Genomic DNA, 15,777 nt, shown 5'->3' with positions numbered 1-15,777 from the left:
CACATATGGTCGGTAATAACAACATGTGAAGACATGTAGGGTTTTATGTTTTACGGTTGATCATTTTTTGCTAGTACTTTACAGATATGGAGCTTGGCTGCATTGTGTTCAGGTTGTATATTATGTGATACTATAAAGTATCTTAAAGCATTCCCTCTTCTTCCATAATTTGTCCTACCAAGTTCAACGCGGTTTCTCTGTGACCCAAGTTTGGTTCCATATAAATCGCCCTCATAAGGTCTTTCAAAGCTTGTTTTTGCTCTATCTACTTTTCAAGACGACCACAAGTCTTATATTTAAGAAATGTAAGGTATGTTATGGAGTCAATAACTGCCAAATCTAACCATTTGTTGTTTTCATTACGCCGTGGTCGTTCTGCTGAAGTAGTCCTGTACATTTCATACTGTAGTTCTTTGGGAACACAGTAACTTTCACATCGCAAGAACTTGACACAAAATGCAGCAACATGTTTGAAACCTTCTCCATTATGACGTTCGGCTGCTGTGTTAAAGCCGTCTCTTGTGCGATAGCTTTGAAGGATGGTGTAACGACAAATTGGTTCCACAGTATTTAGATCATAGCATTCCTAAATGTCGTTAATGATTGAATATGCAGTTTCCATATCACCTGTACAAAAGAATGCAGATGCCTTTTTTTAATCTACTTGAGAGACAACCGAGTCCAGAATTGCGTCAAACCATGGTAAAGCTTCTGACGACACTGAAGACGAAGACAAGATACTACAAGAAGCTATAAGTGATTCTAATGTAGAACTTAGCATTGTTGCCAAATATGTACACGAAGGACGCTCTACTCTGCTGTTACTTGTTCTATGGAATTTGATCAGTTCAGAAATGCAGTGACGTATATGGCTTAGGTGGGCCGATGGTCTAGTGGTGGGCCGATGGTCTAGTGGTAACACGCTTGACTGTCAATCCAGAGGTTCGGGGTTCGAATCCCGGTCCAGGCACTGGAAATTTCTGAGATGTCTCCCACCTAACTAGAGGCCTGTACTGGTTCTTCCCAGGAAAGACGGCTTCGCGTGTATCGGTGCTATACACCGGGCACGTTAAAGAACCAGACTGTCTATTCGAAAAGAGCTAGGCTAAGTTAGCCGGACACGTTTGTATCTGAAATGTTCTCTCTGTCTGTTCTGGGGGCTTTATCTCATTCTGTCCCTCTGGCCAGATCGCTCTTTGTCTGTACTAGTAGAGGATGATTTCGCGCCCTGTGTGGCTGCAGTATATGTAAAGCGCCTTTGAACGTGTTTACCATGAAAAGGGCGCTATATAAATCTGGTATAATAATAATAATAATTAGGTCAGTACTCACATCTTCATACATTGTAGCGGATATGATGATCTGATGAAAATCTTGAATACTCTTGCCAGTGTCACGCAGTAGGATGCCAAAACTATAAGCCCTAATCTCGGCAGGTGATAAATACTGTCCATGTTTCGGGATACATGTTTCATTTTACATTGTAATCGTATACCTAATTCATCATACTCGGCATGTCGCAATGATAACCCATTGTCTAATATTATATGACGCATTTGTTCTATGAACACTGTCCTGAATTCTTTTGTAAATCGTCCTTCCATCGAATTGTTCTCACGTATTATAAAATGTGGACAGTTCCCAATAAGGACGCAATATTGTAAGGCTGACAAACAAAGCGTTAGACAATAGAGCAATTCGGATTCCTGCCATAAAGTTGAATATGTATGTTGTATACAGTGAAAAAGGACAGTTTTACACATATAGCTTGTAATGATACTATCGCCACAAGGATGGATAAACGTTTTGATGATCATTTTCATTAAGACATAACACCTTATCTGCGTTATATTCAAACTGAACATTAGACACCTTTCCGCTAGAGAAGTAGATATTCTGTATTCGTACTGTTCCATATCACTGCCCTTACTGCCAACACCTACGAGGAAGCATCCATTAGTTTCTGCAAATGATTTCATTTCTTTTGTCGGCCATCCTCCTATACCCTCCTCTGTTAACCACGTTCTCGCTGAACTTGGCCATGCTTGGCAATGATAAGCATAAACATAGTCTTGATCATTAGGATCAAAACGTCCTTTTACTCTAAGTGCAGGTCCATGCAGTTTATACTCATTATCATCGATGGCATTCAAGTAATTAAAAAATATTTGAAATAGTCCGTGCGGAAGTAGTGTTTGTTTGAGTCTGTGAAAAGGCGTATCACGTTGAACTTGACTAAGAAGACAGTACCCTGGAGGTGTTGAAACTTCGCTGAAAACCAGGAGATTGATCTTTTCTGGTTTGCAATCCTCTATGCCACTGACCACGTTGTGAATGTCGTAATAAATCAACATGTCGTTGTCTGAACGCATTCCAAATGTTGTTGTTCCCTCCGTCAGACTACCAAACATGTAAATAGTTTGCTGTATTCCTTTTAATCTGTGTGCCAAAGTTGCTAAAGATTCCCTTTGAAGCCATGCCCGTCTTCTTTTTAGTACCATTTCCTCGTTTAAACCAATGTCACTTAAAATTTCAGACAGACACATGGACATATATGTGAAGAAATCTGGGTCGTGAGGCATTCTGAAATGTCAAGGCGATGAATAAGTTGCAATTCGAAAATTTACTTCCAATTACAATAAACCATTTTTTTCTAAATACGCATCTTCCAAGACGGATTTTGATCGATATACAAATATTTACATGATTTTCGTATATGTACTATGCACAAAAGTTAACACTGAGCAAACCCCTTAGTTTCCCGACATAGATAGATACATTAACTAGTGCATAAAAGAACAATTTTCAGATAACTGTTATTTTAGTTCATCAAGCTTTATGCCATTAGTAAATTATATCTTTATTCAAGCGGTGTGCGGATTGAGCATGCTCCAACAATAAACCACCTCAATATCTGGTCTAGTCTAAAAAACGAGAAAGTAGACCAATTACTAAACGTAAACTTGATATACTAACGTCAACTTCTGTATCACCCGATCTAATCCGTAAAATACAACTAAATTTCCCTTTAAACTTAAATTAGCTTAGTTTTTCTATTCACTACTACTGTAATCGATGTTCGTTATTGTAATGCCATTTACATTGTAGATTCACAAATGTAGATATAGGACGATAAATTGGCAACGTTTTGTACGTCATACAATTTAACGGACAATATAAAACAGAAAGATAGCCTGGTTCTCGGTGTGTACTAATAGTAGCAGTTAAGGGGAAGATAATCCAGACTAACAGTACTCTAACATGTGCTTATTACATTTCAATCTCCAGACACCTAAATTTTTATTTTTACCGGGAATCGATATTGGCAAATTCTAGTCTTATTCAATCACGCACACAAATGCTGATTGCTATCCGACCAACGTACGTTATTATAGCCATACAGTTTGGTTAAATCTGAAACAAAACATAAACAGAATTATATAAGCATTCTGTATGTACTTTTTTGCCTAATCATGTGATGTCTCTTTCAGTTCATGTAAGGAGACACGTGACTGTAGATTTAGTCCACAGTTTTCGCATTTTGATCGTGATCGGGAACATTTGAGACCAAATATTAGGGAAAGTACACGTTTTGGGAGTATCTTTAATAACACAAACAGTAGATTTATGGCATTTCGCAGACAGACAAATACGTATGAACATATGAACATTTCAATCGAATCGAATTTTACAAAGATATCATTTCATTTTTGCGACCTCTACATATTTATAATAAGTCACAAAAATACAAATACATGTTTTGTTTTTATTAAATGAGCCAATTCATTGATCAAGATGCAGATATGTTAATATTGAATGTTCCCTGATCAAATTTAAATTTCTTTCCAAGATATAACAAGATTAAAAAATCATTTTGTTTTGTAATGAATTGCATGTCTTTTAATTAAGTCCGCTTGTTTGTACAATCTAGAATTTTAAATGTACATTTGATACTTTTTAAAATTTGGAATTACATAAAATGTTATCGTAGCATTAATGGATTTTGTTGAAACGTGCATATTTCATTAACAACATATTTTTTAAATGTGTGAGAAATGTTATATTTGTGTGCAGTTTTAGAAACAAATCTCCCGAGATTGAAATAATTGATCGCGGCATATTGAACAGGACAAGTATATGCGCGCTGGGGAAAATATTTCATGATGGAGCTGTGAATTCTTTACTTATGGGTGAAACAGTTCTCATAAGCGTAAATACGACTAGCTTCTACTGATTATAAAACATACCGTACGATTTGTTGTGAATTAACTGTTGTTGTACTTTTAGTAGTTCAACCGCCACCCTTGTTTAAGAGCAACATTTAAAAAACACGTTTTTTTCATCCTCAAGTAATAAGTAAGTAGACTCGCCCAGTTTAATCAATCTAGATGCATAATCTAACTCTATACATAGAGCGCCTACTTCACCCGATTTACATTCGGAACATTTTCACGCGTTTCGGGCTTTATCGTATGTTTAACATGGGATTTTTGAACTGTCCAAAGATGTTGGAAATGTTTGTCTCATTGTTGTTTTTTCTTAATAAAACTGTTACTGCTTTCATTGTCTACAGCTTTTTTTCCACCCTTGCCTGAATAAACAGTAATGAGTTTGTACACTGTTCAGACAATTGTGCTCTGTTGAAATTTAACCAAACACAAGTTTACCTGCATAAACAGAAAGCATGATATGTCACCATGTGCGGATCTAGAGTAGGGGGGGGGGCGGGGTTCCGAACCCCCCTGGAAAATCTTTAAAAAAGGAAAGAAGACAAGAAGGAAAGAAAATGTTTTTCGAAAAAGGCAACATTAGGACTGCATGTAAAGTATATGCGGCTGCTGCTACATACGACCCCGACATAATTCATATTATTTATCTAAAAGAAACTAAGAATGTTACCTTCAAGAAAGCTTGATTTAACAGGTTAGTCCATAAAACTGTCCCAGAATGCAAAAAATGAAGTGCTAAATTTCAAAATTTCCAGGGAGGGTGGGGGTGGGGTCAGGGGATCGGACCCCCTCTAAGAAAATTGGCTGTGTCCGTGCATGGTCACTATACCTGTCCAGTACTGGACATTATGGTAAACGCTTCTTTCCTGCACAAATGACAATTTCGCAACTTCTGTCCGGTTTGTACAAATTTCTGGCCGCAATAAACCATTTGACTTGTATACTATGGTATAACCTCTCATGAACAGACCCAATCAAACCGAATCTGCTATAATCTTGCTTGATTGCATTCAATGCTTCCAAAGGATCTTTTTACAGATTTTATTAACTGAAAATTTATATTTTGATAGTCTTAATAGTGTATGTAAATACACCATGGCAGCCAAATATTGACAAATCCTGTTCTATAGCCATTTTGAATACAATCAGTTCCCGCACTTAAAGCTGCTAGTAATCTTTGTAACGTCACGAATCGTACACATAAATATGTAAAGATACGGCGAATGTGCTTTTAGCGCTCTGCCTAAAAATGCTGCGTTATCTACCAAATCTGTTTACAATGAAAAATGTTGGCGTTCACAAGCGTGAGTGCCATGCAAAATCTTTTGACCAGTGTCCCTTGATATGTATGGTTAGATAGTAATAATCAACTTCATTGGCATTCCTATGATCTGAATTGTATTGAATTGAATCTTTGGCTGACTTCGTTTTTGTTACATCCTCTCTTAAATGTTAATAATAGTAAACTGTTTCCTTGTTGCTCTCTTCTTGCTACCAGTATACTCCTAGATGGCAGCAAGTGGACTAACAGTGAACCAAGTCCCGTAACTGTTAAAAACAGTCGTCAGGTTACTTAGCAGCCTGATAATTTATAAGTTGATAAACACATTACAGACATGACATTGCACTATGTGTTGTTTCGTTTTCTCATCTCTGTCGAGTTACAAAGAGACCAGAGCAGAAATCTAGGCAGTTGTATTGTCATGATTTGTTTTGTGCTAGATTCATCTTCCTTGTGTTTTAATGACTAGCATTTTTTGGCATTTAACCTTCTCCCGGGAGAGTTGTCGGCATTTCATTACGTTTCATGACCAGGCTCAGTCTAACAGAGTCTGTTATTATACTTTTTGTTTAGGTTTTTTGCTTCTAAAGGGTCCTTTAGTAGACTTGATTTGCATTATACTGCTGACTCACCTTTACCATGATATGTGAATAAACAGACAAGTACTCTACCTGGCCAAAAGTTATTTTATAAATATTTAGGTTATCTTTTGTCCTTGAAGCAAATCCATTGCATGATTATTTTCGGAAAATAATGTTATCTTTCTGCATGTACATGAAGTTTATACAGTTCAATAATCACGTCACCAGAGATAACTTGAAAATGAATAGGATATTTTTCTAAATATGAAATAGGCATAGACATAAAAGGTAATCTGTAATTCTGTAAATCAAAAGATGTTTTAGTGATTATTCAGTTTGATGGATTGTATTAAGTGTTGTCACTATTTAAAGATACCCTTAATTCATTTTATGTTATCATCGATCTTATTCTGTGACAACTTGAAATATAATGTATTTAATGATATCACTAATTATTATTCATCACTAAATGCTTTTTGTGATATCCTAAAATGATTTAAAGAATATTATAAAATTGACTTTTAGATGTCTCTAAATACGAATATTTTTACGTATCAGTTTTTATTCAATGACATACTAAATTCATTTTAAATTATCAGAAAATACATTGAATGATATCAACAAGTTATTTTAGGATATCGCAAACTATGTTTCATTTTAGACATCATAGATATCAATAGTCCATTCACAACAATAACATTGTATAACTTTACTTATTTAATGATATTAATATCCTAAAAACGATTTTAAGATATCCAATAATAGTCGTTATTCTTGGATATCAATAATTCATTTAATGATATCCTAAAATCTTTTTAGTGCTATCACAAAACAGATTTATTTTATGATATCATTATTTCTATTTAATGGTATTTTTAAATCATTTTATGAAATTTAAAATTCATTTATGGATATCATAAAGTATGAATAAAGATAGCATTAAATGGAATTAAGGATATCATAGAATAAAACTAATTGTAGGATATCCAATGACAGAATAATAAATATTTCATATAAATGCATTCAATGATATCCAAAACTAATAATGATATATTAAATAAATTTGTGATGTCCATAAATTAATTAAAGATATCACAAACGAATTTATGATATATCATAAAATGAATTTTTGATATATCACAAAATAGTGAATAAATGTTCTGAACAGATGCTAGATATTTAAAACATCGCACAATTAATACAAAACATTGCAGTAAATTATTATAACTCAGTATTTCATATAGACAAATTTATTACAATGGTATAGTTATTATATGCATATATTTGGTTTTGATATTTAATTTGTAATACTTCAGTACTGTCTGATTCTAATAAGTCACCATATCCAATTTTCAGTTTTTTCAGTTAACGATTTTATCGTTTTTGACACATTAGACAAAGAAGATTTAAATCAACAAACATAAGCAATGGCTATCGATGATTTTATTCATAGTCTTTTTCATATCGCCCAATGCTTAATTTTACAGCTGTACAGAAACATTTCCCTTACTGCAATTACATATTTTTGTTGTTGGGTTGAATGTCAAACTAGCACAATTCTTGGTTATATGGCAGTTTCCCAATTTCTGATGGAGGAGAAAGACCCAAAGTGTCCCTCCGCGCTTTAGTTCAAGCAAGGACGGTTCTTGGGTAGAACAATCGACCGCCCGTAAGGCAGCTTGATGGCTTCCTCACATAAAAATATTCTACACCCCAAAGGTTTCGAACCAAATGTGGCGATGTCAAATAATTCGAGGTCAGCGAACTTTACCACTCAGCCGCTGATGTCCCTCTGCAGTTACCTGTAATTTCAGATATTTGTTGGATTATATTTTCTACTGATACCGTTTTATATCGAAATACTGGTTTGAAAGACTTGTAAAACATAAATGTAGAGGACATCAATTCGAAAGAAAATTAAATAATTGCAGGATCCGTGCAAGGTTACTGAAATAGTTCACGAATTATCTATAAAATGTACATGAACCTATATAAAAAGATTGTGTTGGATGTATAGTACATAATTAAGCATAATAGTAGCAGAATCGTTTTGTTTTAGTGACATACCGCTCACGCCTACTAGCGCCGGCTTTAGTGGAACTCTATTCTAGAAGTAACTGAATTGAATCCATGATCCAACAAACTAGAACTAATAACAACGCAGAATACGGTGCGCTCCTCACCACTCTATAAAAAAAAACTTGTATTTAAACTACAATTAAACACATTTTAAGTACATGCCTACTACATGTTAGCTCTCTACTATTCATTAATCCAATATGTTTTTAATTATTTTAAATTTTGTAGAGACACATTTGATGTTATAAAAAAGAAATTATACCAAATCAATTTTCTTTTCTAGAATGTTTCATGTCCCAAGTTACTTTCGTTCGATGTCAGAAAGGCTGTCAGAGGTACTTGATGATATTGGTGTGAACTGCAATATAGCGTACAAAAGAGGAACAGCCCATAAGCTGATGGAACTGATGTATTCTGGAATGTATAGTCTTACCGGCAGAGATGTTATTGTGAATTATTTTGGAAGTCAGATTGAAGGGACAACTACTTTGGGACTCCGCTCTGACAGAGATATCGTCTGTTTTCCAAATTATTACAACATTATACAAGATTTAAACGAGTGGAAACCTGGGCCTGTAAATCTTTTGATGATCAAAGATGAGGCACCGAGTAAAGGATATGTGTATCTTCAATATCTGAGAGATGATAAACCACTTCCCCTGGAGTATCCATCCAATCCGTATAGCATTCGGGACCTTAAAAATAGAGTGCTGCTTTCGAACACTGTTATTGAATCAACGATGTGTGAAGGGCATACACGAAATGGTCCAGCCGTAACACATACCACACCGGGGTTCCGTGACACGGATATCATAAACGGTTTAGTTTGTAAATCGTGGTTTACATATGCACATCCTTTGCAGACAATGTCCCGCGAAGGACAATGGCCTCCAAAGGAAATACAAACAGATGCAAAGAACACTGGATGTTTTGTAGTTCCCGTTGGATGCAAAGAAAGTGAAAATGTAGAACTTGAATGGAGAGTGTCTACATCCAAAGTAGAGAGAAGTTTAGTACATTATTTAAATAAGACACAAATAATGTGTTACATATTAATGAAAATGATTCTGAAAGAATTTATCAATATCAAGCATTACGGTGTAATAACAAGTTATATATGTAAGACAGGTTTATTCCACAGTGTTCAAGGAACACATCCACTTGTTTGGATTGAATCCAATTTACTTACATGTTTAACAATATGCCTTATGTTTTTGCGTAAATTCATTTTAGATAGGTATTGCCCACATTTCATTATACCATGTAATAATTTGATGCAAGGACGGTTCTCGGGAGATGTCCATCATGGGCTACTTGAACTCATAAAGGACATTATAAATGGTAAAGGAGAGTTTCTGTTTTGTATTGAGACAGATCATCTAGCTTCACGATTAATGGCAAAATTTGGCATGTTATGTCGTCCTCTTAAATCTAAAATTGATATATGGTTAAGGATATCCGGTAGTATGGTTATCGAAATGGCAAACTGTGTCAGTAACTGTCACAGAAGTGTTCTGGAACATATAAGAAATGAAAATTCAGAGGTGGTGATGAGAACTTTGTTTTGGTTAAATTTCAAATTGAAAGTGTCTAGAAATGTCTGTAAAGACATTGTGAGAGGCAAATGGTGTCTATTTGAACCATTGTTAAATACAACGTTAGGATGTGTAATAGCGTCAAGAAGTATTGGCCAGTTTAACACTGTGTCTCTTGAAGCCCTTGGGTGGTTTTCAGCGGGTTTAGACTCTGATGTGTCGTCTAGTAGATTAAAGCTGGCATCTGCCTTTTATTGCGCAGGAGATATTCAAGGAAGTGAGAATTTTGTTATAGATGTTCAGAATCGGTATGATGAAACTTCAGTTAGGAATGTATGCTCATGTTGTCAGATCAAAAATGCTGATAGGTTTAATTATTCAAACTTTGATAAAAAAGCTTACGAACTTAATGAAAAGGCAATAAGAGTTAATGTATCATTGTGTGTAAAATTCTTGCGTTTTGAGATTAACTGCATTCCAAAGGAACTGAAATATGAAATGTTTCGAGTTACAAAAGGCCAGTTTATTGTTTCGGCGAATGATGTTTGGATGGAATTGATAGAGGTTGACTCACTCCCTTATCTTTACTTCCTTAAGTACAAAATATATGGTTGTAAAGGACATTATGAAGAACAACAGCTGGCGCTCTCTGAGTTAATCAGGGTAACTAACACTACGCCGTTTCTTGGACACAAGGAAACTGCCTTCAATTTGATTGGACAATGTTTAGAACAAGAGAACTGTGTGTATGACGCTTTAAGATATTATATCAAATCTCTTAAAATACGCCCACAAGTAAATGCCGCAAACATACATATTTGTAGAGTGATTTCAACTCTTATCAGTAGTCGAAAAGCTGATTCGTAATTATGCTACAAAATCTAACATTCCATATGTTTACTTCAATAGACCCATTGTAGGTAAACAGCTTTCAACAAAGTAAATATACAAATCATACATAATGAGCATAAAAATCGGGAAATTGCAAAAATATCTTGCTTGTCAAATGCATTATTGACACAGTAGATGTTTGAATTTTTATACTGCATTTATAAAACGCCTTGAAAAAAAACACTATAAAATGTGAGAATCTGTCGAGCATTTCAACAAGTTTTAGTCAACGAAATTAATAAATTCAAAGAGCCTCGCAATATAATTTTATTGAATTATTTTAATAAATTCAATATATATTTGACCAATAAAGCTTTTGAATTATTTTCGAAAGTTTTACATTTTTATAAAGAAATGTTATCTTCACCTAAGTAAACATTCGTCAACAGGTAAAAGAAAAGTCAAATTGTTATTTTGAAACATTTTGGTGTTCTAAGCGTCTGATATTTCTAATGAAATACACTATCAAATAAATTCAAAACTATTAAGATACTTTGGAATATAAAAAACACATTACCGACCTTTGAGCTCGTTATAATGATTTTGATATGAATCGTAGTTGTAGTGTTTATTTACGTTCTATTTACCATAATGCAGAACTGTATAATGATATATAGAGGCAATGCTACAAGAGATGTTGTTATCTGATTCGCTGAGAGGCGGGGCTAAACAATAATTTTATACATAAGAACACTGCAATAGTGTCTTATATTTAATGAGAAATCCAGGAAATCCCTATTTACAGAAGAAGTGAATAAAGCAGTCAGTATTTTATACAAGGTTTTTCTTTTGTTCAAATAGCTAATCTACTGACGATTTATCAGTAAAAGGTAACATTCTGCAACTGTGATCAATCTAAAACATCTGAAGCAATGTCAGTTTTCCAAAATGTGTTATATCGCTGAAATTTCAGCTATGTAATTGAAAAAAAGAAAAACCAGTTTATCAGTCAAATAGTGCCATTAAAGTTTATGCATTTGGTATAAAACGCGAAATACAGGCACTATACTCTGGTATTCTATACATAATTTTCTTCTTACCTCTAGAGTTTTTGTAATAAAAAAATTTAACCATAAGCTGTTTCTGCATACTGTTTCCTTTATTTATTAAAAATTCATTAACATGATTATGTGTTTGCTTAATATATATGAAAAATATGGAAGGCATGTGCGACAAATGGTAAATGAAAGTTATTTGATGCTAAATGTCAAATACTTAACGCTGAATAATACATACCACAAGCTATATGACGTGTACTTAATGCTAAATGACAATTAACTAATTTGCATAATGCCAAATGATGAAATGCGAATCGTCAAATTCAGTAGCTTCGTGAGTTCATGTCTTAAAGTATGACGTAATAGTGTACATCCTTTTGAAGAGTATTCAATTCCTACAATAAACCTACTTTGACTTAAGGAGGTAGGTTACCTTCATATTTGTATGTGCGCATGTCTAACCGGAAGCTAACGTGACGATTTACGACGACGTTTACGACAAACTAAATGTGTTTGTATATTCATTCTTCTGAAAACAAATCATGAACCTGTCTTCGATCTGATGCTTTATGGTTTAATAATGCAGAAATAATGAATAAATTGCCGCAGAAACGCTTCAAAACAATGTTGCCTTAAAATGACGTCATTGACGTCATGACGTTACGTGTCAGTTACCGCGCAAAATTAATAGGGTTTATCTTGAAAGTACGTAATTCTGTGCATTTTCTTTATTCAAACTATTTTCAAATAACCATTATTTGCTGAAATATTTTTATGAGTCTTTTGCTCTGAATAATAATCAATATTTTGCTTCTTTTATGTAGTTACATTGAAATGTTATGCGGAATGTACGAAAATGGATGATGGTAACCAATGTTATTTGGAATATAGTTAGGTGAGAGGTTACTTGTTACGGCCATTTTCAAATAAAAAATCTAGCAGTTTGATTTGTAATACCTATTTTTCAGGTTCCGTTGATAATTTGTTACTTATATACTAAAACTAAGATCTAAAATTGTTCAAATTTCAGTAGAAAATTGTGGTTTCTTGAATTTAAATGATGTTACCATGGAAACGAAGCCCGTGACCTATGTATCTAAAGGTAAAATTCAAAAGCGTTGACACTAGTCTATTTAAGAAACACAGCTTCGGCTTTTTATTTTCATTTCATCAATATCCATGAGAATAACAGTAGCATGCTGAACGATTTTTCCATGAACAATGCCAGACGAGGGGTACTGCTGTAAGTATTCTAAGCTTAGAAATGTGTTTGAATAAATGCAGATAACACGAAAATATAACTTACGTTAGAAATAATATGTTTAAAAGCTACATCAACTAGAAAGTTAATCTTATTCAATATTATTTTATAAGAAATTACGACAAAAAGCAAGATATAAGCCATTTTGTCATGTTGTCTGTTGTCATGGTTACTTTAAACTTTAAGAAAAATAGGGTACCATGTATAGTGCTTGGTATTTTGCTAATAATATTACCCAAATATTCCATGTTGTTCATTAACAGAATGGCACTGAAGCCGTCGAAAACCCCTATTTTTATACATAGCTGTCTAAAAATGAGAGAAAATGCGTTACCATGGAAACACGAGCCCCGCGACATATACATTTTAAGCTTATATTAGAAAGTTAACGTGCATACTAGTAAAATTATAGATTATGCTGACTTCTACGGATATCAATGAAACTAAAATACACTGAAAAGTGTTAAATATCCGTATTTTCCTTCTTCTTTCCATATGAAATACCTTTGGAGGGTCATGTTCTTCAAACCTGGATAAAAACTGAACTTGAAGGAACAGAGACAAACGAAACTGAGAATTTAGCAATTAAAACTTCATATAACACGGACTACAAAAAGACGTTGCGGTTCAACTAATTTGAATTTACCCTTGTAACAAGGTAACCTACCTCCTTAAATCTGTCAGGGAAGGCATAGGTTCAAACCATACTGGGACCAAATTGTTTTTCCTTATATTCTTATTTTTCTAGTAAATTTTTACTTTTTACAAGATTTATTATTGATTCATTGTAAAAAAGTGACAAAAATTCATTTGATAAGTGATTTCTTGCTGTTCAAAGTGAATTCACCTCTGAAAGAGAAGGGAGCGGAGTTAGACATCCTTAAAAATACTGAGTAACATGCGGTAAAAGTTCTCTATTTTGTTTTCACTCTTTAAATTACATGTTGTGGAAGAAATGTAGGTAGGTTTTATTTCTGTCCCAATGTTATTTTTGAACGAAGTGAGCAAAATTTAAAAGAGTCCCACTGGACTAGATCTTAATTTTTCAATGTTGGAGTTAGAATTCTGTCTTCCTTTCCCTTGCGTTTACGCTACTTTTTGCATCCCCTCCCCCTTTACTTCTAGTGCTCCTCTTTGTTTTGGCAGCCGAATCTCGGGACTGTACTTGATTGTTTTTTCCTACTTATGTGGGTGTGCTTGTAAGCTTGTGAATCTATAACGGTGCCCTGCTGTTTTCTTGTGTGTTGCTTGTTCATTTTTCTGTGTTGTTCGGTTGGTCGTCGTTGTGTGTTTGTCTTTGGTGCATAGGTGTCTACGCTGTTGTGGTTTGCGTTGTGGTACGGCTGTTTTTGAGGAGCATGGCGTTCCCTTGTGTGTTCGTCCTTGTTTGGCTTTCCCCTTCGGGTTCCTCCCCCACCCCGGCCCCGTTTCGCCCCTTGCCATTTCCTTCCCCTTTATCAATATTTAGCTTATTTTAATATGTACTTGTTGGATGTTTGAAGCAACCCGCCAGAAATATTTTTCCATTACAGCTTCTTTTTGTTGTGGGCCTACTATGTAAATGCGTGGCTCTGGGGCTGTGTTTTTGGTGCTCTGTGCTTTCGAGAAATCTACCCTTACCAATTATCTTTTATTAAATCCTTTTACTTGAGGCATCCTAAAAAGTAATATTCACAGCTTTATTTTGTGTTTTATAATTGTTTACTAATAGTTTTGGCATTTCTTGTATCAAAATGAATGGTATAATGAATTTTCTGCAAACGTTTCAATGGACAGTGGCTATCACTTTGAAATTTGACTCTATCTATCATGAATTAAACAAAATTCCAAAAAAAAAATGGCACAGTAAAAGTTGTTTAAATTTTGCATACAGGTCTCTCAGTATACAGTATATTGCTGTAACATTGTTTTGAACATTTGAAATATTCACCATTAGGTGGGCCATACCTTAAACAAATGAAGTAACCTTTTATTTTTTGAAAATTTTTGAAGCAACATGTTCTATCTGTCATGGGAATATGAGACCGAGACTGTTAACTCTAAAATGTTTAGGAAAAAAATTTACAGAGACAAATTATGTAACGAAGACCAGTGACTTTTTATTGGCTTATTCAAATAAAGAACTGAATATATGAATGAATGAATGCACTTTTGGCGTTTAGTGTTTCGTATTTCGCAATAATCATTTGATTATACCATTTGGCAGTCAATATTTGACACTGTTAAACATTTGGCAAATAATATTTTGCATGAACAGTTGTGCAGTTAGCATTTGGCAGTTAGTATGTCGCATCGGCCCCCATAGAAAAATGATATTTATCTGTTGAAATTCTGTTAAAACATGTACATTACCTGGAACCTTAATCAAACAGTGTCCATCAGCACTAATATATTTTAAACCGATAGTTGAAGCAGATGTATCTTTATGTTTCAAGAAACATAATATCTCAAATTCCTGTGAGATTAGTCAAGTTACGAGCAAACATGTTAAATTTTATAATTTTACATGTTTACACGCTGGCCGTGATGGTAACAACGTGTTAAATTGTATATGTGTACTGTTACAGCAATATGATTGCTTCCCCACGATAGAGTTGTAGCTGTAAGCTTTTGTTTGGAAATGTTGTATTTTAGCAACCTAAAATGCGAATAAAAGATTGTTGAAGAACTAATGCCCTTCACAACCATTTTCATCAAGTTTTATATATGCATGTAGCTATGTCCGAACGCAATTCTGGTAATTTGTTCCCGGTAAAAACTTCCTAACAACATGTCATGGTTACTTTAGCAGATGTAGTGGCGCTATGTTAGCCTTAAAATTGCCTAAACCCACAAAAAAAGCGTGTTGTGCAGCTCTATAGTATAGCAAAAGTTATGCGACAGAGAAATAAAAATAGTATAATTCATTTACAGTCTAAAGA

The 15,777-nt window shown here is 34.2% G+C and overlaps 2 protein-coding genes across 2 annotated transcripts; one reads left to right on the top strand and one right to left on the bottom strand.

The window, feature by feature from the left end:
* Window positions 1-995: 995 nt before the first annotated feature.
* LOC128549230 (uncharacterized) lies at window positions 996-2,578 on the bottom strand. The gene has a single exon (XM_053525748.1). The coding sequence runs from the start codon at window positions 2,550-2,552 to the stop codon at window positions 1,329-1,331; it is 1,224 nt and encodes a 407-aa protein (XP_053381723.1). The 5' UTR covers window positions 2,553-2,578; the 3' UTR covers window positions 996-1,328.
* A 5,885-nt stretch (window positions 2,579-8,463) lies between these two features.
* Window positions 8,464-11,654, top strand: LOC123540909 (uncharacterized). Its single transcript, XM_053525747.1, has one exon. It carries the CDS (start codon window positions 8,486-8,488, stop codon window positions 10,571-10,573), a length of 2,088 nt encoding a protein of 695 aa, XP_053381722.1. The 5' UTR covers window positions 8,464-8,485; the 3' UTR covers window positions 10,574-11,654.
* The last annotated feature ends 4,123 nt before the right edge of the window (window positions 11,655-15,777 follow it).

The sequence above is a fragment of the Mercenaria mercenaria genome, chromosome 16 (genome assembly GCF_021730395.1).
Source record: "Mercenaria mercenaria strain notata chromosome 16, MADL_Memer_1, whole genome shotgun sequence".
Taxonomy (NCBI): domain Eukaryota; kingdom Metazoa; phylum Mollusca; class Bivalvia; order Venerida; family Veneridae; genus Mercenaria; species Mercenaria mercenaria.
Note: the sequence above shows the minus strand (reverse complement) of the source record. Positions and strands in the feature narration are given on the sequence as shown.

Coding starts and splice junctions, on each gene's coding strand:
- LOC128549230 (XM_053525748.1), bottom strand. CDS start 2,552: ATGTCCATGTGTCTGTCTGAAATTTTAAGTGACATTGGTTTAAACGAG.
- LOC123540909 (XM_053525747.1), top strand. CDS start 8,486: ATGTCAGAAAGGCTGTCAGAGGTACTTGATGATATTGGTGTGAACTGC.